At 55.3% G+C, this 25438-nt stretch overlaps 7 protein-coding genes across 7 annotated transcripts; 4 read left to right on the forward strand and 3 right to left on the reverse strand.

The window, feature by feature from the left end:
• Positions 1-3: 3 nt before the first annotated feature.
• On the reverse strand, positions 4-2224 carry IE81DRAFT_73126 (chaperone J-domain-containing protein). Its single transcript, XM_025517581.1, has 5 exons — positions 1454-2224; positions 1226-1286; positions 925-1161; positions 363-841; positions 4-258 (listed from the first exon to the last, which is right to left on the reverse strand). The coding sequence occupies exons 1-5, from the start codon at positions 1910-1912 to the stop codon at positions 175-177; spliced, it is 1320 nt and encodes a 439-aa protein (XP_025370811.1). The 5' UTR covers positions 1913-2224; the 3' UTR covers positions 4-174.
• Positions 2225-2463: 239 nt separating this feature from the next.
• On the forward strand, positions 2464-6311 carry IE81DRAFT_73192 (DEAD-domain-containing protein). The gene is made up of 4 exons (XM_025517583.1): positions 2464-3069; positions 3208-5072; positions 5142-5278; positions 5353-6311. Exons 1-4 carry the CDS (start codon positions 2664-2666, stop codon positions 6074-6076), a joined length of 3132 nt encoding a protein of 1043 aa, XP_025370812.1. The 5' UTR covers positions 2464-2663; the 3' UTR covers positions 6077-6311.
• A 3889-nt stretch (positions 6312-10200) lies between these two features.
• Positions 10201-11075, forward strand: IE81DRAFT_346449 (hypothetical protein; the record flags this gene model as incomplete). The annotated part of the gene is made up of 4 exons (XM_025516044.1): positions 10201-10428; positions 10500-10610; positions 10681-10855; positions 10942-11075. 4 exons carry the CDS (start codon positions 10201-10203, stop codon positions 11073-11075), a joined length of 648 nt encoding a protein of 215 aa, XP_025370813.1.
• Positions 11076-12477: 1402 nt separating this feature from the next.
• IE81DRAFT_346450 (hypothetical protein) lies at positions 12478-13726 on the forward strand (the record flags this gene model as incomplete). Its single annotated transcript, XM_025516045.1, has 4 exons — positions 12478-12705; positions 12765-12878; positions 12956-13513; positions 13610-13726. The coding sequence occupies 4 exons, from the start codon at positions 12478-12480 to the stop codon at positions 13724-13726; spliced, it is 1017 nt and encodes a 338-aa protein (XP_025370814.1).
• Positions 13727-14188: 462 nt separating this feature from the next.
• Positions 14189-15062, forward strand: IE81DRAFT_73213 (hypothetical protein). The gene has a single exon (XM_025517584.1). It carries the CDS (start codon positions 14447-14449, stop codon positions 14969-14971), a length of 525 nt encoding a protein of 174 aa, XP_025370815.1. The 5' UTR covers positions 14189-14446; the 3' UTR covers positions 14972-15062.
• Positions 15063-16162: 1100 nt separating this feature from the next.
• On the reverse strand, positions 16163-16831 carry IE81DRAFT_322301 (hypothetical protein). Its single transcript, XM_025513591.1, has one exon. The coding sequence runs from the start codon at positions 16761-16763 to the stop codon at positions 16458-16460; it is 306 nt and encodes a 101-aa protein (XP_025370816.1). The 5' UTR covers positions 16764-16831; the 3' UTR covers positions 16163-16457.
• Positions 16832-22058: 5227 nt separating this feature from the next.
• IE81DRAFT_73326 (hypothetical protein) lies at positions 22059-23721 on the reverse strand. The gene is made up of 4 exons (XM_025517585.1): positions 23513-23721; positions 23306-23441; positions 22566-23139; positions 22059-22466 (listed from the first exon to the last, which is right to left on the reverse strand). The coding sequence occupies exons 2-4, from the start codon at positions 23389-23391 to the stop codon at positions 22458-22460; spliced, it is 669 nt and encodes a 222-aa protein (XP_025370817.1). The 5' UTR covers positions 23392-23441; positions 23513-23721; the 3' UTR covers positions 22059-22457.
• Between the last annotated feature and the right edge of the window lie 1717 nt (positions 23722-25438).

Here is a 25438-nt window from a genome sequence, read left to right on the forward strand (position 1 = left end):
TCGATGACGTCGGAAGGGTGCCCGAGACCAATAAGGCGCAACATCGCCCTGGGCCGGCATGTGTTGGTCTGGATCCTCGATGCAGGTTCCCAATACTTTGCCTGGTACCAGTGTGTTGCAACGAACCCTCTCTGCTCAACTCTGATTCTTGATTCTATTGATAGCCCGGGCAAACTACATCTGGATGCCAAAGTCCAGTAAACGATCGCACGACTCGTACTTTTCGGATCTGATTTTGCGTTCCAGCTCAGGTTCCGCCTGAGGAAAGCGCAGAAACGCAGTCATGTCAGCCATAATCACATCGCAGAGACGCTGCGCGTCCCTGGTTCCCGTTTCCTCGCCTTTCACACCTATAGACTCACTCCGATACCCAAGAAGCCCCGCGTGTTCTGTATCCTCCTCATCTGATGATCCCGCCTCCTCTCGCAGTCCGAGTACAGTATATTTTTCCACTGATTCTCTACTCGATCTTCGAAGCGTCGCAGCCCGGCACCGGCTCCTGGCGAGTTGCTGACCGAAGCCTGCACAATCGGATGCTTCTCCCAAGAGACCTTGTCGACGTGGTAGGACACTCCATGCCTAGGTGTAAACCTTTGCTCTCTCAAGTTGCCGCTCGGCGCCCATGCGAACTTAGGATCCGCGGTCTCGAACATGGACGGCAAGTAAGTGAGCAGTGAGAACAGACCGAGGATCAGGAGCGGCAAGAGTTGAAGGAGAGGCGATGCCTGCGGATCTTGCTGCTGACCCCGCCTCGCACCTGCTCGCGCATTCGTTCCTCCTCCACCCGATCTGTACACTCGAGTTCCTCCCATACCCGGTCCGCCGAATGAAAAGTGCATACCTGTGGGTGAGAAGGAACCGACGATGATGAGCCGAGCCACTGCGTTGCCCGCACGCTTCACCGACTCTAAACACAGGACTCACCTGGACCCATGCCATTCATGCCTGCGCCTCCACCAAAGAACATGTTGAAGAGGTCCTGCGGATCGATCTCAGCACCGCCGAACCCGCCATCGTACGTTCTCGTACTTCTAGCGAACGGGTGCCCGCCCATTCCGCCTCCTCCCATGCCTCCACCTCTCTGCTCCGGATCACCACCATGCCTATCGTACATTGCCTTCTTGTCTGGATCGGACAGGATCGTGAATGCTTTCGAAACAACTTTGAGTGGACGGGAGTACAGGCTCAGCTCTTGCAATGCAGGAAACATCGTCGAGAGACCCACTTTTGAATGCCTCGTCTGCTCCCGGCGCGCCATTCTTGTCAGGATGAAGCTGTAGAGCCAGCTGCGAGGGCGAGCAGCCGAATTGTCCATGTCAGCTTGGAACCTGAGAATGCAACAAGCTGCTGCAATGCCCGGATGAGGCTCGGGTGCAAACGCTCGCACCCTACCTCCAAGCAGCGTAAACGATACCTCCTCCCAGGCAGCGCGGCGCCCATCTGCTCAACTCGCCTTTCTATAGCCCTTCTTGATGGCATTCTCATCCGGCTTTTCCTCCCTCTTCAATAGCAGCACCGCGTAAAAGTCATTCTTTCTGCCCGCCTCGTTGACTCTCTTGACGACAGCAGCTTGCTCAGGCGTAAATTCTCTCACTTTCTCCTTCTCCTTCTCTCTCGCCCCTGCAGTGAGATTGGGTGCGGATCTAGATGAAGCTGTTGTCCGACTGCGCAGGTTGGAGCCATTGGACGTGGATGCGAATGCGGACGTCGATGCGGACGTCGAAGGCTCCCCGTTTGCAAATGGCCCACCAGCTTCCATCTCCTTCTCTAACCGCCTGATCACCACCTCCGCTTCGCTTGTAGGTCGGATAGCATTGGACTTCTTGGCCCACTTGAGCGCACCTGCCAGGTCACCCTGCGATCGGTACTTCTGAGAGAGCTGGAGAGCTGCGAGTGCATCTTCTGATGACATGCTATGGGAAGGTGAGCACCTATAGGGCCTCCAAGAGAGCTCGAGATCCGAGGGCCCGACCGATGCTCTTTGCAAAGTCGATATCAGCGATCTTGTGTTGCGAGGTCGAGCTTTATCCGAAATGACGAGGATTGAGAAGTCGAAGAAGCTGCGCTCAGGTCAGGAACAGAGATCGAGACGAGTGGAGAGTCTGCCGGTGCTTGAGCAGAGATGTAGCCGACAAAGGGCAGAGAAGCGTTGAGGCGGCTCTAGTCTTGAGTGAAGTATGCAAGGATGCACCCCGTCAAGCTTGGTGACCATGTCGTGGAAGGCTTCAACCGCGACTCAGAGAAATGCTGCCCGCGTGCAGGCCCGCCAGGCTCATGCCCGCGCCTTCTGTAGGTACCTCTTGCGGCGACGGTTGCAAGCCGCGCACGGGAGCGGAATAAGCGTCAACCCGGCGCTCTTGGGTTACGTCACGTGATGTGCCGCACGCGGGAACTTTTTTCGTTCAGATAGCCCGCATGAGGCACCTGCGGCGGGATAACACACTTCTCAGCTTCGCACCATTCACCATTCGTGATTCATTATTCACCTCTTTCGCTTATACGTATGTCATGCTCATCAAGAGCAAGCTCTTTAAGCTCGCCCTTTTCAGCAGCCTCTACCATTACAGCTGTTGCAGCCGAAGCTATCCTCGTCCTCCCTCTCAAGGGCTTGCACTCGAGCTCGTTGACCTTACGACCTGCCTGTTGTGCATACTGCCCTCACCATGCCTTCTGCCATCAGCTTCCTAGATGACGACCACCTCGGTTTTGACAGATCTGCAAAGTCAGAAAGCAGCTCTTTACACGCTTCTACTCAGCCTGCTCACAGATCTGGCTATGACTCCGATGATACGCCAGACATCTCATCAGCCTTGCTCGGGCCTTCGACCTCTCGTTCATCCGCTGAGTCTGGTAGAGGTAGCGGCAAGAACAGGCGCACCTCTGCTCCTGCCGTCGGCAACACAGAACAGGCCGACGAAGATGATGAGGCTTTCATAGTCGCAGCAACTCAAAGGCACAATAGGAAAGCGGGAACGGACCTGGCGAAAGACGTGGCCAAGAGCAAGGGCAAGGGAAAGAACAAGACTGCGAGCGGGACCTTGACGGGCGGAGGAAGCTTTCAGAGCATGGGTGAGTGTGCGGATGAGAGTGTTCATGATATCTCAAGCCATGGGCTGGACTGGCAGATAGAATGGTGTGGCGCTGCATCATCAGCGAGGCGCGGAGGTGCGGGACTGACGCCTAGCCCCGCTCGTCGTCACATGACAGGTCTTCCTCCTCAGCTGCTTCGCTCCATTCTGCTGCGTGGCTACACCACACCTACGCCCATTCAGCGCCTTGCTATCCCATCCTTACTCGATACGCCGGCACGCGACTTGGTGGGCATGGCTCGCACTGGAAGCGGAAAGACGCTCGCATACATGCTGCCTCTCTTGAATCGGCTGGGAGGCAAGCACAGCACGACAGTCGGCATCCGCTCCCTCGTGCTATGTCCCTCACGTGAGCTAGCTTTGCAAATCCTAAGGGTCGGGAAGGAGATTGCTCGAGGTTGGAAAGTGCCAGATTCCGAACCTCTTCGGTGGGCACTCATAGTCGGTGGTGAAGGGATGGAAGAGCAGTTCGCTCTCATGGCCTCCAACCCGGATGTGGTCATTGCCACACCTGGCAGACTGCTGCATCTGGCAGTGGAGGCAAAGCTCAATTTCAGCTCGGTGCAGTTTGTGGTCTTCGACGAGGCCGATCGCCTATTCGAGATGGGCTTTGCGGATCAACTAGAGGAGCTCATTAAGCGCATGCCACCTACTCGGCAGACTGCTCTCTTCAGCGCGACTCTGCCCAAGACGCTGGTCGAGTTTGCTAGAGCTGGTCTGGCTGCGAACCCTAAGCTGGTCAGACTCGATGCGGATAGCAAGATCAGTCAAGATCTTCGTATGGCCTTCTTCAGCGTCAAGCCGTCGGAGAAGGAGGCTGCACTGCTTGTGCTTCTCCGAGATGTCATTGGCGTGCCTCAAGGCTTATCAGGTAGCGCATCGTCGTGGCCGAAGGAAGGCAAAGGAAAGCGACGAGCTGCTCCGCTTATAGGCACGGACGAGCTGCAGCCCCATCAGACCATCATCTTTTGCGCCACCAAACATCACGTCGAGTACCTTCTCGCCTTGCTCGGCACCGCCGGCTGGAGTTGCGCACACATCTATAGCTCTCTGGACCAAGCCGCGCGCACGCAAGAGATGATCCGCTTCCGAACAGGAGACGCATCGCTGCTCATCGTTACGGATGTGGCTGCCCGAGGTATCGATCTGCCGTCCATGACGCATGTGGTCAATTACGATCTTCCTGCTTCGCCAAGGATTTTCATACATCGAGTCGGCAGGACTGCCAGAGCCGGGAGGTCGGGTTGGGCCTGGTCACTGGTAGGTGGAACAGATCTCCCATACCTCTGCGACTTGCAGCTATTCTTAGCAAGGCCTCTGATGCGAGCTTCGGATTTGAGCGGCAAACCGGAGCTGGATCTGCACAACAATCTTCAGCTTGGAACATTTCCCCGATCAGCTATAGATATAGAATCCGAACACATCATGCAAGGTCTGCACAACAGCAGCTCAAGTGCCTCGGTAGCTTTGCCATCTCTCAAAACGGTGGTCGGCAGAGCTCAGAAGCTTTACGACCGCTCCGCTAGCAAAGCTTCGCAGGAATCTCATCGGCGCGCCAAGGCTATGCTGAAGGGGGACGATGAATGGTGCTTGGCTGGTAATGCGAAGGAAGAGCTTGGAGTGCATGACGTGGTCGTCAGGCCTTCAGCCTATGGTCTTTCCGGGGCAGGAACAAATAGCCTGTCCAAACACCGTGGCAGCGACGGATCGGATGACCTAGCGGCGCAACGCGCTGCGCTCCTCGCCAAAGTCAACAGTTTCACTCCGCAGAACACAGTCTTCGAAGTCGGCACCAAGGGTCCAAATCCACTGTCAGACCTGATGAGAGATAGAAGAGCTACTTTGGATGCGAAGCGAGCGCGAGCGGCTGCCAGAGACGCAGTCCAAGAACCCGCGCAGTCAGATGGAGAGAATGGTGAAACGGAGTTCGGCGATGTCGGGCCACTAGATGAAATGTCTCAGGCTGGAGAGAGCGACATCGAGGTGAGTTGTGTCGTGCGCACGCGCTGGCACCTGAGCTACCGAGCTGATCCTCGGTATATTGGAGCGCAGGATGTCTTCGATGTGGCGGACAAGTCCATTAGCAAGAAAAGCGCACCGAAGAAGAAGTCCGCACCAGCGTCGCGAAGCTATCGTGATCCCGAGTACTTCATGGCGTATGAGCATGCGGATGCTGCGAATGAGAGAGGGTGAGGATACGTCATTGTGGCAACGCATTCATGGGGTCACAGCTGACCAACCCCGCGTGCAAACCGGCACTCAGGTACTCGATGGGCCATACAGACTCGTTCGCAGCTCAGGCCTCGAAAGCCTCTTACTCTTTAGCAGGCGACGAAGCGCGTCTTGGCACACAGACTCAAGCACCAAATGCATCTCGATGGGACGTGAAGAAGAAGCGCTTCACGAAGGGAGACGGCACGGGCGAGAACAACGAAAAGTACATTCGAACGGAATCTGGCACTCGATTGCCGGCGTCTTTCCAGAGTGGAAGGTACGAAGAGTGGAAGAAGAGCAACAAGGTCAACGTGCAGAAGGTCGGAGAAAGAGAGGACAAGAAGTCCAGCTCTGCTGCGCTGGCTGCTGCTGGTCGAGGCAGAGGTGGTAGCGCACGGGGTGGTAGAGGAGGAGGAGAAGGCAGAACATTCAGACATCACAGCTCCAAGGAAGCCAGAGAACCAGACAGATTCAGGGACGACTATCAGAAACAGCTCAAACGCAAGAGGGGAAGGGAAGCGGGCGATGGTGGACACGATGATGAAGGTGGATTCCCGACCAGGGCACGAGGCAGTGCCAGGGGAGCGAGAGGATCGAGAGGAGCAAGGGGCGGTAGAGGTAGAGGGGGCTTGTCCCGTGCGGATTCTAGGGTGGCTAGCAGTCTGAAAAGCGCTGCGCAGATCCAAAAGACCCGACAACTCGAGGCGAAGAGAAAGGCGAAGAATGCACGAGGTGGGCGTGGTGGAGGCAAGAAACGAGGCGTCAGAAGGTGAACGCTAGGTACAAGCGCTTGTCACGGAGCAGTATAGCGTATGCTGGATACAAATCCATATTTGCCGGTCCGGCCCCATGAAAAGCGGTCCCGAACCAAGCTTGATTGGCAAACAGCATGGAGGAGAAGTCAGCAGACCACTGCTCTGAGCAGTCGTCCGGACGAAACCTATTCTGCGATAGTACCCAACCTCAGGCCGGCACGAGAACGGCTCCAAGTCGAGCGGCGTGGCGGCAAATGCTCTCGCAAGGAAGCTTTCAGGACTCGCGCTCCATCAAATCCTTGGGATTCAAGCACCAGTCATGGGTAGTGGGTAGAGAATTACTACTTTTTGATAGCGTAGTACAGTCAATCAAGTTGAGATGGGTGCATCTGTGGAATGGAGCTAGGAGACCGCGGCGGTTGGCGTCGAGTAGGCCGGGAGGATCATGGGAATCTGCAATCGAATGTGCATATGCGGCGGTGCTACTTCAATCATCACTTTGTCTATCCAATGCCCTCTGATTTGTTCTCTCCGCTACGAGGCATGAAAGCACACGAGGTATCAAACCCTGTATCAAAGCGAGCTGACGGGACGGCAGCAAGAAGCTCGTAGCCTGCGTTCCAACGAGCGGGCGAGAACACGCGCACAGCTCCGAGCAACAACATCGGCCAAGGCACTTCGACTCACAACAGCCATTCTGCCTGTGTGACTTACATGACTTGCAGCTCAAGCACTCAGCGCTTCGCACGAGCCATGCCGCGCGAGAATCTTGGCCAGGTCGACTCGTCATGACCCAGCTTCACCGGCACGAGTCACGATCGAGTGTGAGGGTGCTCCCGCGTCACAGGTCAACAGAAGTGATAGGCCAGCTTGGCATCGCTTCGCTGTCAGGACAAATCAGATCTGCAGAAGGAGCTTAGGAGCTTCTCGATGGATGCGAGCGCAGCGCTAGCATCGTTCAAGGAAAGTGGGCTGACTGAGGAGCGATCGTGAATCGCGAGTCACTGTGACTGAATCGTGAGTGATTCTCGAGTCGTTCTTTGCCACACATCATGAGGCGACCAGGCGAGCTCTTTCCCATTCGAGCACCGGGGACAAGTTCTCGCTGAGCTCGTCGTTCACAAATCTTCTCGATCGCTTCTTCACCGCTCTTCATCAGACTGAAAGGGAAGAGCTACGTACTAAGTACCCTGTTGGAGCCTAGGATCAGAATCAGGCTAGACAAGGTTCGCCAGCTGCAAGCGAGGGGGGTTGACTCTGATCAAACATCGAATGGAAGCCCATTGACGTCTATATCAAATAATCATACCAATGGAATGAAATCGTGTGGTCCGTTACTGCATTGAGTTGCGAAGCTACGTGATGCCACGCAAGACTTCTGCTGCAAGCGTCCTCAGCAGCAGGCGAGAAGGCAGATGAAGCACTCGTCGATCTGTTTCAAGTCAAGACTCAGAGCTACGAGCTCACTTCGTATCAACAGTGACTCATGATTCATGCCTTGTCGCGCTAGGCCGACCACGAGCTGACTGCGACTTTCCTCCGTGAGGCAGAAGACTCTCGAATCAAGAGTCAAGTCGAACCGCACAGCCGAACGTCTAAGGTGCGCCGTGAGGTGACCGATCAGCTGCTGGGACTGTGGCCTGAACGCTGCCTTTCCCTTCCTTTCCCGTTGAGACAGTCAAGATGAGCGCGGGCCAGAGCCGCAGATTGGGAAGACGCTAGGAGCCTCTTCACCACATCGGCAGATTGTCGATCCATGCATTGCGCTGATACTATTGGATGATTAGAGACGCTTGTAACACGCTGCAGAACGAAGCATGTAGGCAGACGACATGCGTAGCCTCGGTCGACTGTCTCGAGAAGCTTGACCTGCTTCGAAAGACAGATCAAGTTGCAAAGTGTCAGACGAGCTGGAAGTCACTGCTATCCGGGGGTCCGCTCACATTGAGAAGTCATCGCTTCACGATTCGGAGCGAGCCTGAGTAGGGCGAAGGAGCCCAGATCTTGGAGCGCGAGCGATGGAAGAGTCGAGGCTGCCGCTCCTCTTGCGCTTGTGCGTCGCCAAACTGGACGTCGATGCGACAGGTCGTGCCTTGGATGGGAGAGGTGCTTTAGGGGTAAGGCGATGTTTTTCGAGTGCAAGGCGCTGTGAGAAGTCGTCGTGGATGTCAGCCAGAGACAACAGATAGACAGGGATCCAGCACGTACCTCATACAGCAAGGTATTTGATTGCAGCTGCATTGCCCACCCGCAAGGGTGCCTTGCTGCTGTGTGGCCTGGAGCAAGGCGCTCAGCATCTGGATGAAGGCGCTCGGCATTTGTTCGAATCTGCTTGCAAATGTCTTTACAGTCATCAAGCTTGTATGGAGGGCAAAGATGGGGTCAGGTACGTGAAGGGTACTGAAGGCAATCTGGATAGAGAGGGGACGCCTGCTCGAGCACAAACTCACAATCTCGCGTATCTTGATGACAGCAAGGAAGGACCAATTGAGCTCACGGCCTTTGCACAAGAGCTCAATTAGGTCAACATCGACGAAGCGCTGGTCACCAACTCCGCCCTCTGAAGCAAGATTCTCGTTCAGTATCTGCTTATATGCCCGTAGCTGAGTAATGATGTCTGGAGCCGACATTTTGTGCGCAGATAGCAGCTTTTGCGATGCAAGAAGCTGGCTAGCATGCGGAATTCCGGCTGCTGGAAGGAGTCTTGGTGGCGAAACAGTGCTGACGGACGTCTCTATGCTTCAGATGCTGGTGAGAAAGTCAAAGTGGGAGCGTGCAAGTAAGCAGACGCGCGTGAAGAGCGAGTCGTGGGGTTGTATATACATGTATGATAAGCTGTAGCCGCGCGCACTTCTTTTCGAAGCACGCGCATCAAGCATTCAGCAGCAATCAAAGACGAATCGTGGGTCAAGACGAGTGCTGCCATGCAGAAGCCACGTGCACGGACGTGGGTTCACAGTCTTGATATTTTGATTCTTTCACTCACGACTGATTCTTGATTCTTGATTCAAGATTCTGATTTCACAATTTTGATTCGCGAATAACGAACGACTGGTTGAATCAAGAATCAATAATTTTAATGCATCTGAAACAAATGGCACAGGGCCAGCAGAGGCCGAGCTTACAGATCTGCAGCTGTTGGCACGTGCCTCACAACTCGCTTCCAGCGACTCTGACTCGTGACTCGGAACTCAGCAGCGAGACTTACGTCTACGTCTTTCAGAATTCCCTCAAGAGCTCAAGCTAGCTGATCAAACGGGCTACACTCGTAGACTCACGATGTAGGATTGCCGAAAACCGCTGTTGTATCGTGCTTGAGGTTTATAGCGAGCTTGGGCTCGATTTCAAGCACGTCATCATAGTGCGCTCTCCCGCTTGTGGACCGAGGTCTTCTCATCTTCTTGTTCGCACCCACCAGTCAAAGTCCGGGTCAGCCACGCTCTCGATTAAGCAAGCCAGCTTTGAGCGATTCGTGGTTTGTCAATTTGATTCAGATATCCGACAGACAAGGGTCATGTCTTGAGAATTGATGCGCGGCGCAAATTCTAAGCCTCGACCTTGTGAATCAACAATCTTGAATCGCGATCTGAGAACCACGTGAATTGAATTTCAGCCATAAGACGCCGCTCGAGAAGACTATTAGGACGCCGCTCGAGAAGACTGCTCCGCTGCACGTAGATCCTGAATTGCACTTAGATTCAAATGGCGGCTGATGACAACCACAATCAAATCAATCACAATTTCGAATGAATCGCGAATGCCGCGTATTGATTGACTAACATATCCGCCAAGCTTTGGGGCACGTCGGAGGGAGCGTGGCGCGTGCGCGGCCTGCTGGCGCTTGCCCGTTGTGCAGGCACTTCACATGCCACGCTGACTGACGACTTGTAACCCAAGACTGCTTTGGCAATCACGAATCTGAATCGTGAATACTGAGCAGGTGCTATGCTAGGAATCAAGAGCGTCACGTCGGTGATGTGAGCATCGTGACTTTTGACTCTTGACTTCAAGCCACAACATCGCACCAGCCGCTGAACCTACAAAACCTCACTCTTTCGAGTTCCAGCACACTCGATCATTCACGATTCCAGTCAGCAAGCCAGCACCTCGCCTCGTGTTTCGCTTCGCAATACGCAAACGTCATGTCGAAATCCGTCATTATATCGCGCAGGGCTCAGGAGCATCAACAAGCCAAGACTGAGATGACCGAGGTCTTTCGGGCTCTTCTTCTGAAGGTTGAGCAGCTCCCCTTGGAGTACCGGGTCTCGATTGCAGGTGATGTAGAGCGACTGCAAGAGATCACTCGCCGCGATGGTCTCCAGATGGATCGGACCTACAAGATGCTTGAAGGTATGCAGCTTGGGAGAATGGTGAGTGAGCATCGCGTATGTGAATGACACACTGTCCTACCATACACGCTGACCAAGTCTTTGACCATCAGCTCGAGGGTATCGAAGCCCGTGCAGCTATGGATGGTTTCTCCTTCATCCCTGAGACCTCTGACTGGGAGTCCGATACAGACAGGTTCAATCTGTGGACGCAAATCACATCTGTGAGTATTGGTCGGTCAGTCAGTCGAGGGGAAGGACGTGTACACTCACCACTGAAGTGCGCACTCTCAGGCAAGATGGATCAAGTCTTACAAGGAGTGGTTGGACAAGGACAAGTCTGCGTCGCACAACAAAACACCTGCCACCCTAGGACTTGGCCTGTCTGATGTTGCTGGACCATCTAGGCAACAGGACTCTGCGTCTGCGCCTTCCAGAGGCCTTCACTGCAAGAGATTCAGCGCAGAAAGTCAGCGAGCGCCCTGGCAGCCGAGTTCGACTCGATCAGAGCAGGCGGAGGGGCAAAAGATTTCTTTACTAACCGCAAGAAGTCAGGGTTGTTTGGTGGAAAGAAGCGCGAAGAGGTCACGGGGGACAACGCAGGTCATAAGCGTCAGGCCTCAAAGTCGCCGATGCTGGATGGTGCGGTGTGGCGCAAACTGACAGGAAAGCGTCGCACGGACGAGTAAAGGTAATTTGCCATCAGACCACATCCCGATTCCAAAGCACTGTGCGATAAGCCCGACCGTGAATGCCATTCCGTGCCTGCGAAGAACGGTGCTTGCGAAAGACGGTGCAATGAGCCCGATTGTGACTGCCATCCCTTGAAATCATCGATATATGCTGTCATCGTCAGCATCGGTGATGGTGGATGAATTGCTCGAGTCAGATGATCCGCCCTTTAAGTCGCATCGTGATCGCGAAGTACTGCGCAATGAGTACCAATGTGTGGCATCTAGAATCTTTTGAGATGGTCGATTGATACAGATGATGCGTCGGACAATGCGTCATATAGAGTGATGATACTGCTGATGCGTCAAATAGAGCGCAATGTGATTTTGAAGGACTGATGTATCGCACATGACCCAGCTATTGCAAATTGAAAGGTGGCCGAGTTGGTACGCGTCGGCAAGATCTAATCACTACGCGTAGGTGGGGAGGCTCCTCGCTGATCAGGCCACATCGTCGGCCGACTTCTCGCCTAGCTAGCATGGGAACGCCTTCGGTTCCGGGGTAAAGCAAATCACGGTGGCCATAGTGGGCGGAGACGACAGGTCGAAGATCCAATCTGGGCGCAGTGATGGGACGTTGGAGCGTACTGACTCGAATTTTTTTTTGAAACGGCATCAAGTCGGACAGAGGACTGCCTCCATTCTCCTTCTGACCTCTAGAGTTCAAACCTTGAGGCTTCCATTTGATGTGCGGGATCGTATTGGAGGTCATGCCATCCGCGTTTGACGTCGGTTGAAGCTCCGACACCGCGCGCAAAGCGCGTTGATACGATTCTTTATTGTGAGCCAACTCGTGCATTCAGTTCAAGATTCTTGAATGTTGAACCCTCGAGGTCGTATGCATACACTAATGATAGGAATAAGCTGCTGTCCATCAGCATAGTACATGCATGGCATGAGCGCTCAGCGTTGCGATGCGTTTGCGCGTATTGTCGCCGTCGTCCAACGGAGGGATGATGTGGTTCCATTCGTGATTGCAAGTGCGTGCGTGTGATCTGATGCACATCATGTGCAGCATGCACGAGCGCGTGCGCGACAGTCACGAGTCACGAGTCACGAGTCACGAGTAGCAGGTTTGGGCGGGTAGACAAGGCGCGTGCAGCATATGGTGGCGGGCAGGCTGTCTCTGCTGGTTTCTCGCTGGAAGGTGGTGACAGCCACGAGCCGCGCTTGATTCACATTCAAGAAACAGCAATCAGCACTCGCAATCGTGATTCACGAATCGCGAATGGCTACAACCTCCAACATTACGCCTCTTGCCCACACTCGTCACCCACGCCATTCATTGCACTCGTCACCTCACTCACTTGTTGCAACAGAAGAGCTTCTAAACCACACCAACACAACGCACAACGCCAAGATGACGAAGTTCCAGACACTGGCCGATGCGGCAGCAGCGCAGGAGCGCGAGATGCGTGAGCTTGACGTAAAACTCAAGCTCATTCAAGAGAAGCTGGCAGCACTGCCAGTCGCCCAGTCCTCGCGCATCTTGCCGGACGTTGAAGCTGCCAAAAGCCTTCACAGAAGCGTCTTGCAACGAAATGGGCGCAACTTTGGTTTCCTCAAGCAGATGCGTCTGGAAACGATGGTGAGTTCGACTAGCTAGAGAGAACGTGGACGACAAATTCACACTCGACCTGTGCGCAGCTCGAGGGAGTACGTGCTCGTTGTGCAATGGATGGTGGACCACCCCTACCATCCGGGGGCGACGACTGGGACTCCGACCTGGACCATTTCCGAGTCTGCGCGGAGCTCACTTGCGTAAGTCTTCAAAACATTGGGCACACAGAAGGGTGGCTGCATCTCTGACTGACCACATTCTTTCTTTGATCATGCAGCCGCAATGGATTGCCGACCACAAGGCTTGGCTTCTCGAGAAGAACAAGAGCTCTAGTGGCAGCGGCCCCGGTGCTCAGTCCCAAGGCAAGGCTGGAAGCGTTGCAGATAGCGGGGCCAGGTCCACCGGAAGCACCCCTTCATTCAAGGAGGGTCTTCAGCCTCCAACTCCGCAGTCAAAGGCGCTTGTAGGCCAATTACAGGACCTCATGAAGCGAGAGGGAGGGTTGAAGGCTACATTGAAGAAAACAAAGCTGCTGCCTGCTATCTTGCAACCGCGAAAGGCAACGGCAGCACCGACGGATGTGACTCGAGCGTCTTCAGAGATGACGCTTCATAAGCGTCTCGCATCCAACTCGCCAAGGATCGACGTTCCTGCTTTCAAAAAGACGGCCGGGAAGGCTCGAGCTATGGACGAGCCTGGAGCTGGAGCTGGACTTGGATTCTCCCAAAGTGTTTACGGACACCATTTTGGGACTGCACCACCAGAGCGCGCTTCAGCAGCAAAGACTGAGTCTGCCAGTATCTCGGAGAGCACAATGAGGCGCCTTTCGGAGGAGGTGAGCACGGTCACGCGTCTTGAATACTAGAAGGGGGCTATCAAACACCTTCATCGCCGTGCTATAATTGACAGCTGAGTTTTTCCAACTTCCCAGGCAAAAAGTCGCAGTCGAGTGTCTGTGCTCATCAACGAGGAACGCCAGATGACACGGACGCTTGGCAAGTTTTTTAAGCGCAAGGAGGATGGCAAGTCGAAGACGGAGGCGGAGTGAGGAGAAGGTGATATGAGGGCAAATGGTTGGAGTGTCACGTCACGCGCGCGCTTGTTCAGATCGCAGGGACACGCCGTGCCTGCACCCACGTCTCATTCATCATCGCCAGTGACTCCCTGCACCACGACTTACGCTTCGGCTTCTTCGCCCCGCCATTCATTTTCCGCCTCACGCTTTCACACGAAGAATCCCTGGCAATCGTAGTCCATTCGACGTGGTGGTCCTTTCCGACTGTGCAATGATCCTGACTGTGACTGCCTTCGCTGTCGAGATCATATTCCTGTCCGACGTGATAATCCGTTCCAACTGTGCGAGGATCCTGACTGTGACTGCCTTTTCTTTCGAGACTCTATTCCTGTCCAGCGTGATAATCCGTTTCGACTGTGCAATGATCCCGACTGTGACTGCCTCCCCTTGAGAGAGTCGAGTGATAATGATGATCCGCCGTTTGGACCGCACCTTATTTGCGAAGGATTATGAATGAGCCCGACTACGACTGCCAATTGTTGGAATCGTCGAGTAAGTCTGATGATCCGCCACTTGGATTGCAAGATGATCGCGAAGGACTGCGCAATGAATTTGCCTGCGACTGTCGTCTTTTGAGATCGACTAGTAACACTGACGATGCATCATACAGACCGATGATGCTGATGATGCCGATGATGCTGATGATGCGTCATATAGATCGCATTGTGATCGCGATGGATTGATCTAGCGCACATGACTTGGTCATTGCATATGTCAAGTTGGCCGGGTTGGTGCGCACCAGCAAGATCTAATAAACGCGCGGGCGAAAGAGGTATGCTGCTGGTGCCTGATCGTGAACCTGCTCGGCTTTCGAGCCACACGCTCTGCTGGCCACAGAGTAGAGCTAATAACAAATTAGGGTTTGCCTTGCTGCGTGGAGCGCTGCTGATGACATGCTCGTGCGCGCATTGGACGTTGGAAAGTCTCAACCGAGGAGTCGAGAGAGTACCAACTCACTGCCTACTTGTCTTTTTTTGCTTTGACTTCCTGATCTCGACGTTGCGTTTTGATGTGCGGATCGTATTGGATGGAGGTCAGACCATATCTCTTTTGAAGTCCATTCGTGATTCAAGCTCCGACACCGCGCGCAATACGCGCTGCATGCGTGGTACTGCACTCGCTCGAACCACGCAACAGCGGGCCTGCTTCACAGGCCGGAGGTCGAAAGATACGAAGGAAGCCTTTCCAGCCCGAACTGGACACTCTTTTGTTTGTTGAGTAGCTGTGAGTATGATTCGAGGAGAAGTGGAGCTACCGGAAGGTCAGCAGTAGCACACAACCTCGCGTCGGTCGATACCACCGCCTAGGGTTCTCGACGCACCATGGTAAATCGAGATCCAGTTTCCCGCCAGAAATGCATGAAGACTGTCAGGAGCATTTCGAGCCACAAATAGATGACATTGTTGATTTGTAAGGCGGTCAAAGCATTGCGACCCTTGAGGCGCAACAGCGAGTCGGCTCTCCTTCACCTTACGCGCGAAGTCTTTCCTCTTGCAGCTGCAGGCGGCGGTCCCGCTCCCGTCGCTTCAGTCGAGCTAGCGAAGACGTGTCGTAGGCCAATGTACTTTGACAGGTGATGACTTGGCGCTTCTGTAGATCTCTGGCGAGCGCTGGTCGAAATGCTGGTCAGTCGAGGATGCAGTGAAATTTGCAGCAAGGCAGAAGCTTGTGTTGCAGCAGACCCGCCTCTTGTGTGGCATTCGTGCTGCCGTCCAGACAAAGAACAGACTCTACGAGGAGGACTAGTGATTTCGGACAGCGTGTGTATCATTACGAAAGTAGCAGAGTGCTTTGTCGTACAGATTGTAAGCCACGAGTGAAGTGGTTGAAGTCTACGAGGTGTGTCATGGTCACCGGGATGTCGAAAGCTTGAGGAAGCTCTCAGCATTCATGGGTGGATGATTGTCAGATGCGCCAAGACAGGCAGGCGGCGCGCCCCCGCCTCCCTGACGCCCGCCTGTTCTGCGCGCGTGCTGCACTTCGTGCATGCTGCTGCATGCTGCAGCGTGGGCCGCTTGTCTGCCGCGCGCGAGAGTGATTCACGTGATTATACGCCCAGCCAATACGCGCTCGCCCTTGACGCGAAGCCCATCGCCCGCTCCACAGTTCACACTCAAGACTGATCTGCTGCCCGTTCGACCAGACGCAGCGGACGCAGCGGTTGATGAGTATGTCGCTTAAGTGGGGGGCTTTCGCGGCCTTCGCGAGCCGACCAAATTGCTCAGGCGAAGTGCCTGCATGTGTGCCGGCAGGCATCACCGCCTGCAAAACGTTCAGTCACGTGGTTGAGAGTGTCAGATCATTCAAGATTCACGGTTCGTGCTTCGCGTGTGGCAGCCCTGCAGTTCAGGGCCCCAAATTGAGTGGTAGACAGACGTCATTAAGCTCGCCAAGCGAATTCAATTATTTGTTGGCTGTCACGTTGGCGGTGAGCTTCTCATTCGTGGTTTGCATCTGGCATTTTTGAGTCCTGCGAGTGTACGATACGCTCGCCTCGTCTCGCGAAGCCTGCAGCAGGCGCGAATCACTGCACGCGGATAAACGAAATGCTTCGCTCTAGGGCGGGTGCAAGATTCAGTAAGAATGTTGCACACCTCGCTAGTTTTCGAAATTTCCAATCCTCGATTGCAGTCTGAGGACTTTATTCGGAAGACGACGATTTCCCTTGTGTTGCTGTGAGCGAGTCTCGAGTCTTGAGTCAAATTTAGGTGGCGCCGACCATCTGCTTCACTACGTTCACGTGATTGAGACGTGAGGCTTTGGTGCTGTGGAGGCTTGAGTCTTGAGTGGGCAGCAAAACGGCCCCCGCGCGCTCAAGGCGCGCAAGGCATGCATCTCGCGGACCGCGGGACGACTCACGTGACCGATTGGGCACATTCTCGAACCTTGTGCAGAGGCCAGCACGATACGCGATGTTGTTGCGCGTGGGGATTTCTGCCTGACGCCTACTCTTCACTGCCTGCAGCTGCCCCAAAGCTGCAAGTCCGACTCCCCTGCCGAGGCGCTGCATGTGCTCCTCCCTGAACATCCGCCCTTGATGCACCCCTCTTCAGGCCCACTTTGACTGCGACTTCGGCTCAGCCTCAATGATCCGTCGAAGACCACGTCACCTGTATTCATATATCCCACCACCTCTTAAACTCACGACTACCCATATTGCGGGGGCACCAACTCTCGCGAAAGAGTGCTGGTAATCTGCGCATCACTATGCTAGAATGCCTCAACAGCGGCAGTCCGGCTTCAGACGTGCCGGCAATGCCTACAGTACAAACCCCGCTGCGCGAGTCTTGTCTGTCTGCAAGCGACTCGAGCAGATGCATCAGACGTCGACCTACCCAGGCTAGCGCATAAGAGCGCAGGAAATCTTCTCGCGCTCCCTAGCCGTCTGCGTCTGCGCTTCACAAGCGGACTCTAGGCAACTCACAGCTTTCTATCACTCTCGCAGCTCAGCTCCACGTCGAGCTCGGCGTTGGCTCGGCTCACCAAGCAGGTGGCAGATGCGCCATTTGCCTCCGGCTTCGACGCCAGCGATTGAGCCCATTTGCGTCGACAATCGGGAGACACTTTGCAGTGTTAGCGACTATCGGACTCAAACGAGCGTGGCTCAGCTCGAGCGCCCGATGACGCCAGATTGAACGCCAAAGGAGCGGCGGCTCGATTCGATGCTGGCTGCGAGTGGTGGATTTGCGCTGCTTTGTGAGTGGGCGGCATGCCAGTCAAGCTTGTGCCATGCGAGCCGCTCGGCTGCTACGGAGCGGCTTATGCGACACGCACTGATAGCCAAGTTGAAAGCACAGGTCACGTCCCGCTCGACAAACCCCGAAGGTTTGCTGCAAACGCCAACACGCGCGCACCTCTTCGGCATCAGGAATGCAGCAGCGGAGCGTTTCGCAGCACGAAGCGAGCTAAGTGGACATCTCCGGCGCCCCGCTTGTTCAGCGCACCGTCATGAGCAATGCAGCACAGCCCAGAACGGGAAAGCGAGATCGTACCACATGCATACATGCACATCCAGCAAAAGACGGCAAGTCATCGGCGTGCGAGCTACAGAGAGCTAGCGTCCCTTCTCTAGCCCTGCCCGCATGCGTTGAAGGAGGGCCAACGCTGCGCATATGCGGTGGCGGCTGCACAGAGCAGTATGAATGCCGACTCAACACGAAACAAAGCTGCGTCTTCTGCTTTCGCAGCAAGCATCTGGCGCATGTCCCATCGCTTAGTGCTGATCAGGCTCATTAGGTTGGAGCGCCTCAATGCTAGAAGGCTGAAAACGTTCACTAAGAGGAACGACATTCTCACGACACTGCAGGGCAGCGGCTTCCTTGATGCCGCAGCCCGACCCCAGCCATATAAGAGCCAAAGAGGACTTCGGATCTCAGTGAGCACCCTCGGATGCGGGGGCTCTCAATCATAAGGAGCCCTCCTAGCTCTCCCATTCACAGCTTTTGATGGTAAGTCAGCCTCTGAACGGATGCCGTGTACAGCTTTGTCTGACCAGAATGCTCAGTGAACACGACTCTGCGCCCGCAGGCAAGAACCTCGAGCAGAATGACAGTGGACCTCTGCTGGATTGCCGCGTGGCTACAAGGCCCTGTGGCGTCATGACGCCATGCTTTCGATGCGTGTTCGCTCTCGCTCAGCACATTCCCATATAGCTAGGCTGCGGATTAGTCCCAGCTTCGAGTCAGTAGGCTAAATCAGCTTTCGACACAGCGCTATGGGCCCCAGCTTCGAGTCAATAGGCTGAATCAGCTTTCGACACAGTGCGCACTGTCGCCACAGCGCCTTCAAAAGCAGCCTTTGCGACTTCGCGACTTTGGAGCAGCCATGACCTCAGCCAACAACTCCAGTCGCCAAAGCATCTGCGGTGGAAGGTGGCGTGTGGCGCTTGCCGAGCAACTTTGGAAGCGCCTAGGCATGTGCTCCCACTTTGCAATCGCGTGCTCGCCTCTCTTCGGTGTTCACTTTCCAAGCGCGTCACACTTTCGCCAAAGCGCCTCACAAAGCAGCCTTTGCGACTTCAGAGCAGCCATGGCCTGCGCCGACAGCCCGACTCGCCGAAGCATTGGCGGTGGAAGGTGGCGAGTGGCGCTTGCCGAGCAACTTCGGAAGTGCCTTGGCTTTTGCATTCGCCTGGCCGCCTCACCACCGCATCCACTCTCCAAAGGCTTCATCGCCTGCAACGGCTGGCACTTGCTCTTGCTTCTGATACAGAGCACGATGGGTGGGAAAGCTGCAAGGACAGGATGCGCGTGTGAGTCCAAGAGCCCTACCTTGCCTTGGAGAAGTATGCTGTCTCGCGTCGCTTCAATCAACCGACGTGGCGCAGTATAGGCGGGACACACATCAGATCGCCTAGTCAACGAAAGGAATCAGGATGCGCTCTTTGGTCAAGTGGAGTCAAGAAAGGGCGTTGCGAGGTGCACTGGAGGAAGACGGGTGGGGAGGCATGTCAAGCTGACTGCAAGTGTGTTCGCTTAGTGTGTTCGAAGACGTAATGGTGAATGCCTTCGTACTCTACCAGGACCCGACGGCTTTGTTGTTCCGCACGCTGGATGGCGACCAGCCCTGCTCTTGTCATCACGAATTGTGCTAGGACAGCATTGCGAGGTCATTGTTAAGTACGCTGGAGTCGCGTGTGACTCATGGATTTGGATGCTCGAACTGTGATACAGCGTAGATGAGACAAGGATCTTTCGGATGCAGGTGGTGGGAGGCGGGAGCGGAACAGGGAGACGGATGTTGAGGGCGGGAGGCGGGAGCGGGAGAGGAGAGTGGGGGCGGGAGAGGAGAGTGGGGGCGGAAGCGGGAGAGGAGGGTGAAGGCGGGAAGCGGGAGCGGGAAAGGAGAGTGGGGGCGGGAGGCGGGAGCGGGAGAGAAGATTGGCGGCGGGAGGCGGGAGCGGAGAGCAGAACGCGAGCGGGAAGCGGTAGAGGAAGCGGAAGGGGACAGTGACTTCAAGCGACCTCGCGAGCCCAGCTCTTCACCGTCGAAGCTCCTTTGCTGGATCCGGATGGAATCGGTCCAGCAAGTCGGCGGAGAATGACTGGCCAGCGAGGACGAACGGGACGAGAGGACATTGGCTCCTCGTGAAGCGTTGGGCTGGTCGCCGTAATGTTTCCGGTGACCGCAGGACGACGTCCAAAGAGCTTCAAGGCACGCCTCATCGAGCTGAGGGTGAGGTGATTGCCCAGCACCTTGCTCTTTCTGGTGGCTCGGCGGGTATACTTGTGCGTTGCTGAACCACGCGCATGCTGTTGGTGAAGATGGTACTGTACGAACGAAGCAGCTAAGTCAGTTGGAGCGCGCAAGATAAAAGACATCCAGACAGCCTAGAGCTCATGAAAGAGCTCGAACCACCGCTTCCACACTGAAGCAACGGGTCCTGGCGGCTACTTGGGCTTGAAGGGACGTCTTGAAACCAAATCACAAGTGCCTAAGCCCCATGATTTCGTCGCAGCCGGATCGGCCTAGAGTCCTACGCGCTTCAGAATGACAGCTGCTTCGTACGTACCATTTTGAGCACCGTAACCATTCCCAAGGCACCCAACAGGGCTCCCGTGTTGATGCCGTCCTCGGCAAGTGTGGGATTGTACTGGGACAGAAGGTGTAGCGAAAGTCAGGTGGTGAAGAATGGGCTGACGCTCGAGCGCATGGTCGTGACTTACGATCTCGTTGACAGTGAAGGGAGCTTGATGAGCTTCGTCGAGGAGACGCTCGACGTGCTCAAGATTCGTGCGCATGCGCCTTCCGGCGGCAGCGTCATGGATAGAGAGCGTAGCCTGGGCGCGCCAAAGAGAATCAATCTGACGGGCGGCCATGATTGCGAGCAGAGGAGTGGGTCGTCAGGGTCGTGATGAACGTGGCAATGACGCGTACGTCAGGAGTGCGCTTGCTGATCCTGAAAGAAGCGAGAGACAAGGGAATTGAGCGATTCCGAGACAAGTGAATGTTGTGGATGCCGAATTGGAAGCGTGCGGTGAAGGACGGGGTTCCAAGAGCGGGACGGAGAGAGTCGTGAGTGATGGAAATGAAGAGCGTGCCAGCGAGTCGAGGTGTGGTGTATAAGTCACGAGTGGTGCAAGGCAGGCAGCGCGCGCCGCGACCTAATCAAGTGCACGCTGGCAGCCTGATGGCCTGCCCATACGCATGCACAGCCCCAAGCCGTTGAGCAGGGCGTGTGGCATGCGTCGTGCGTGTCCATCTCGCACGAATCACTGGTCACGATCGTGACTCAACTGTCCTAATTTTGCCACGTGCGTGCCTTGCAACCAGCTGGACCGCACACTTCGCACTTTCATTCATCTCCGGACTTGTCAGATCGATCTGCCAGACCGGCTCAGCCGACACTGGTGACTGCTGCTTCTCGCCGCTCGTCAGCAAAGTAAAAGCCAGTGGAAAAACGGTGCTGACAGTCACGAATTGGAGCGTATATCTTGGCTTGTTTCGTTACTCAGCCTGGCTGCTCGAGCGCCGACTCGGGAGCGTACCTGCACCAACCAGAGCAAGAGGTGATGAGGTACGTGGGCACAATCGTGCTCTTACATGCTTTTCGCACGTCTCGTCCAGCTCTTGGCAGCTCTTTCGAGGTGTACAGTTTCGTGAGCTTTCAGTGCACATCGTGCTGAGTGTCGCCGCTCCACCAAGTCGCAAACCCATCAAAGGACGAATTGCCTCATCGTCGTTCCGCCAAGCGTTTGAGCTCGACATTCGCGGATGTATCGAATGGCAGTCACATGTACACCTTGATCAGTGGGCCAGATTATTGATCCGCCGGTCAAGCTGTCGAACTCCCCAATCAGCTTCGTTGCCCACCTCATCAGCCAGTCATTCCCAACATCACTCTACTTCGTACCTCATCGGCAGGGGAAAGCTACGATCCAGTGCGCTCATAGAAAAGGCGAGCTGAGCATCGACTAGCATATACGAGGGTTCGGGGTGCGCAAATACTGTACACTGCCACTTCTTCTTGCCTCTGACGTGTCTTAGCCTTCTCACTCTGGCATTCTCTTCTCGGGTGATTAGGTGTTCTTCGTCTGTTACATACGAACACGTGCCCAGTGATTTGCATAGCTGCAGTCGCTGCTCTACCGCAGGTAGAGCCTTCTGGCCCAGTATCAGCTGGACCTCGGAACAGCTCTGAGCAAGTAATGGAGCTGAGTATCATCCGCATTTCTACTTGAGGAGCAAGGAGGGCGTGTCGATTCGCCTGTCTAGTCTCCTTGATCGGCCCGCCCAAAGAAGCGGAGCTCGAGGCTCCCTGGAACAAATTAGCTCGCTCGCGCCAATGTTCAACAGCTCAGCGAGCGTGGTACAAGCTCACTCCATGCTCGCCATCAAGATGTCATCAGCTGCATTCTCGTTCTACGACATCATTCGAAAGTGTCCTTTGAGGTGCTGGTCCTCCGACGGGTGCACTGCTTCCCCACAGATTCTCCCTGGGGCTACCACGCTGCGGCAAGCGCTCACCAGGAAGTCGAAGGGCACAGAATCTTTAGGCCCTTATGCTTGCTGCCGCCGTATCGAGGCTGTTCTGATCTCTGGTGACTTCATTCTGACTGTCACATCACTGAGTATCACGGTAAGTTCCCGGGTTGAGCCACGCTGAGCCCAGGGTGGTGCATAGGTGGTCTTGAAGCTCATTGACCGGATATCAACCTGCTCCTCTCCGCCTTGTGCACGGCGATCAATCCTTCCGCTCAGTCTGTCACCAAATCTAAGAGCTACTGGTCAGCCTTGTTATTGCCCAACTCATCACTGGTGTATGTCACCTTGGCAGGACGCATTCAAGACGGTGACTGTGGCCGGCTCTCACAGGCAGGGTCAGAGCGAAGCGTAGAGCGGTGATTGGGTCACTGCGCATTCTCTTGTAATTGTATTGATCTCGCTCATGTTGTCGTGCAGACGTTTGCGTGCATCTTTTTACTGTTCGCGCTCTCTTTCGACAGGGCCAAGAGACCGTGACCTTCAAACGGTCCTGCTTCAACAACATCATTCTCTTGTTCTCTTGTTGGCCGGAATGAGCAGCGGGCGCGCCGCCATCCTTTTCGTCCTGCCTACCAAGCTCTTCAGCACCGTTGTCTTCCCTCGCGCGGAATGCTTCTTTGGTTTGAGTGGCCGCCATGGTCTGCGAACAGCTATTCTCCACCAGCGCTTCTTTGAGCATGTCTAGAACGATGGGTGTGGTTCTGGAGAAGCGTTGAGACACCGCAGACCTTTTACAGGAATGTGTGCCTTGCAAAGCCTGGAGCTTTCGGCATCCGTAAGCAAGCTCCAATACTGCAGCGTTCTTCGTGTTTGGCCGCTTGCCGAGCCTTTTCATGATCGAGAAATTCCAGTGACAACAAGGATGCGGTTCCCACCCCGTGCAACGAGTAGATCGAGCGCTGCTGAGTGATCAGAGGCAGGAGGTAGTTGGAGATTGAGCGGCAATGGCCCTTGGGATTGAGAGGATGCATTCGTTGACTCACCACTTGAGCATGCTACGCCAATGAAAGACGTGCAGCGCTGGTGGCCGAAGCACGTTGAATCCCTTTACTTGAAGACGAAGCTCACTAGCAATTATTTGAAGTCTCAGGTCGGCTCGCCGCTCTTTCCCAATCGAAGGTCGGCATGAATGATTCGCAGATTATCGGTTCCATGTTGCAAGATTCATGTTTATCGACGGTAGGCAGAGCAATACTGACGACAGCTGGATTGGAACAAGCGAGTGTCAATATCGCGCTTTGCGACCGAACCCTCGACGCTGTTCATGCTGCTTACCTCCACGCTCGAGCTACAGCACTACTCGCTCTATCCTCCCAGCAAACGCCGCTTCATCGCCATGATGTCCTCCGCGCCGATCGCCGATCGCCCAACCTGCGCTTCTTGCTGTCGCACGCAGCGTGTGGCGAATACGCACCGGCACTCTCTCCACTGAATCGCCGTTCCCCACTCGCTCCGCCGATGCACTGCTGGCCTACCAGATAGAGCGCAGGTTGACCCAATCGGCTCGTGGGCGGCCTTAGCAGCCTTCAACGAGCAGACGAGTGCGAGATACCCAGTGAATCGACCTGCAGAGGGTGTGGTGGGCCGATCGTCGTTAACGTTACCGAAGCTACGCTGAGGGACTCCGTGGGCGTCCAAGAGTCCGATGAATCGGCCCTCGAGATCCACGTCAGAAGCGAGAGGCCGCTCGAAGCTGTCGACCCCTACCAAAGCTCTAGAAAAATACGACACGCGAGCGGTGCGTCAAGCTCGGACTTGCGCAGGGACGTCCCGCGAGGTGATGGAGGTGATTACAGGTGCTCCAAGTCGAGGAGCAGCTTTCATGTGCCCATGAGAAGACGCTACCAGAGGGCGAGAGCGATCTATGGGCACAAGCACGAAGCATGCTGTCGGTCTGACGCGGCCACCCGAGCGCCCTGGCAGTTTATCTAAGCGGCGATTCAACGTCCTTCGTGACCGTTGGAACGCAGCACCCGAGTCTTGGGGCCGGATCAGGCAGTGATAGAGCGATGAGCCATGTGCCCTGATACATGGACAGCTCAGCGTCGAACTTTGGCGCGGCGGCGATTTGTACGCTATCACTTGGAAGCAGCTCTCGCCGAAAGTGTTGTCCGCTGAGGCGAGGCGGCGTCTTGAAGCGAGCGGCTTGCGCTGCGTCGTGACTCGGACACAGGCAGCGAAGCCGACGCCTCGCAAGAGATGGAAATAGATGGTGGGAAGGCGATCCCGAGCTCTGTGCGCAGCAGAAACCATTGCGGTGACGGCAGGATAGAGTTTCTCCTCGCATCAAGAGCTCGCTATTCGAGCATCGGCCAACAATACTGGAAGGCGCTGCTCTTCAGGGAGGGCCTCGAAGGTGAAGGCTTCTGGTGCCACATCTTGCGTCGATGATCAAGGGAACGTGGCGCTCGTCTCTGCTTACTGAAGGCACAAAGGTCAAGGCCGCTGCCGCTGGATGAGAGGCACCTTCAAGAGCAGCAAACGTGATGAATCACGTCCCTCCCTGAGCATTCGAGGCTTCACGGCATACGGCAGGGCCTTGGCTGGTCAAGTCGCGACCTCGCCGACTCGAATGACAGATATCGATCCTTTTCGACTAGGAGTCGAGAAACTTGGTCGAGTGGGAGGGCTGATCCCCAAGCTGCTTGCGGTTTTGCCAAGTATCGTGGGCAGACTTAAGCATTCAAGACATGTAGCATACTCCCCCACTCCGATATTAGCTGCTCCCTTATTAGATTTTGAGAGCAGCTGTACTTGGCCAGTCGAGGTGAGATAGAAGACAAAGAACCCCGCTTAGTGCGATGCAACGGCTCCTCCGAGTCCCAGCTCTTGTCGGACAAGAGACTACGTTGAGTATTTGTAGGCCTTGAACGGTGACTGATGACGTGGAAAGCAGCGTTCTGCCCATTCAGAGTCCGGAGTTGGAAGTGAGGAGTCTGACGCGCGAAGAAGACCTGACCAAGTCACCTGAGACCCGAAGACGTCGAAGAGTGCCCGTCACTGTACGACAGAGATCGTCTCAAGCGGGTGTCTATTGCTGCGTGGTCTGAGAGCGGCTGGAGCTATAGTGCTGTGAGAGCCTGCTTCAATGGCCGTCGCGAGCTATTCGTTACGAGGTATATGAGTGTTGCTAGGCGTGGGAGGAGGGCAGCGAGGTCAGCGAGGTCAGCGAGGCAAGGCGAAAGCAGCGAGTCACAACTG

Source organism: Ceraceosorus guamensis, assembly GCF_003144195.1.
Source record: "Ceraceosorus guamensis strain MCA 4658 unplaced genomic scaffold IE81scaffold_18, whole genome shotgun sequence".
NCBI lineage: Eukaryota > Fungi > Basidiomycota > Exobasidiomycetes > Ceraceosorales > Ceraceosoraceae > Ceraceosorus > Ceraceosorus guamensis.

What these genes read in the sequence shown, in the direction of transcription:
- IE81DRAFT_73126 (XM_025517581.1), bottom strand. Translation starts at nt 1,912, where the DNA reads ATGTCATCAGAAGATGCACTCGCAGCTCTCCAGCTCTCTCAGAAGTAC. An exon ending in AGCAGACGAGGCATTCAAAA is followed by an intron (nt 1,162 to 1,225) that starts GTGGGTCTCTCG and finishes GTCCACTCAAAG; the next exon opens with TTGTTTCGAAAGCATTCACG. An exon ending in GGGGCTTCTTGGGTATCGGA is followed by an intron (nt 259 to 362) that starts GTGAGTCTATAG and finishes CGCTTTCCTCAG; the next exon opens with GCGGAACCTGAGCTGGAACG.
- IE81DRAFT_73192 (XM_025517583.1), top strand. Translation starts at nt 2,664, where the DNA reads ATGCCTTCTGCCATCAGCTTCCTAGATGACGACCACCTCGGTTTTGAC. An exon ending in AGGAAGCTTTCAGAGCATGG is followed by an intron (nt 3,070 to 3,207) that starts GTGAGTGTGCGG and finishes GTCACATGACAG; the next exon opens with GTCTTCCTCCTCAGCTGCTT. An exon ending in CTGGAGAGAGCGACATCGAG is followed by an intron (nt 5,073 to 5,141) that starts GTGAGTTGTGTC and finishes ATTGGAGCGCAG; the next exon opens with GATGTCTTCGATGTGGCGGA.
- IE81DRAFT_73213 (XM_025517584.1), top strand. Translation starts at nt 14,447, where the DNA reads ATGACTTGGTCATTGCATATGTCAAGTTGGCCGGGTTGGTGCGCACCA.
- IE81DRAFT_322301 (XM_025513591.1), bottom strand. Translation starts at nt 16,763, where the DNA reads ATGCAGCGCCTCGGCAGGGGAGTCGGACTTGCAGCTTTGGGGCAGCTG.
- IE81DRAFT_73326 (XM_025517585.1), bottom strand. Translation starts at nt 23,391, where the DNA reads ATGGAACCGATAATCTGCGAATCATTCATGCCGACCTTCGATTGGGAA. An exon ending in GAGACTTCAAATAATTGCTA is followed by an intron (nt 23,140 to 23,305) that starts GTGAGCTTCGTC and finishes CTGATCACTCAG; the next exon opens with CAGCGCTCGATCTACTCGTT.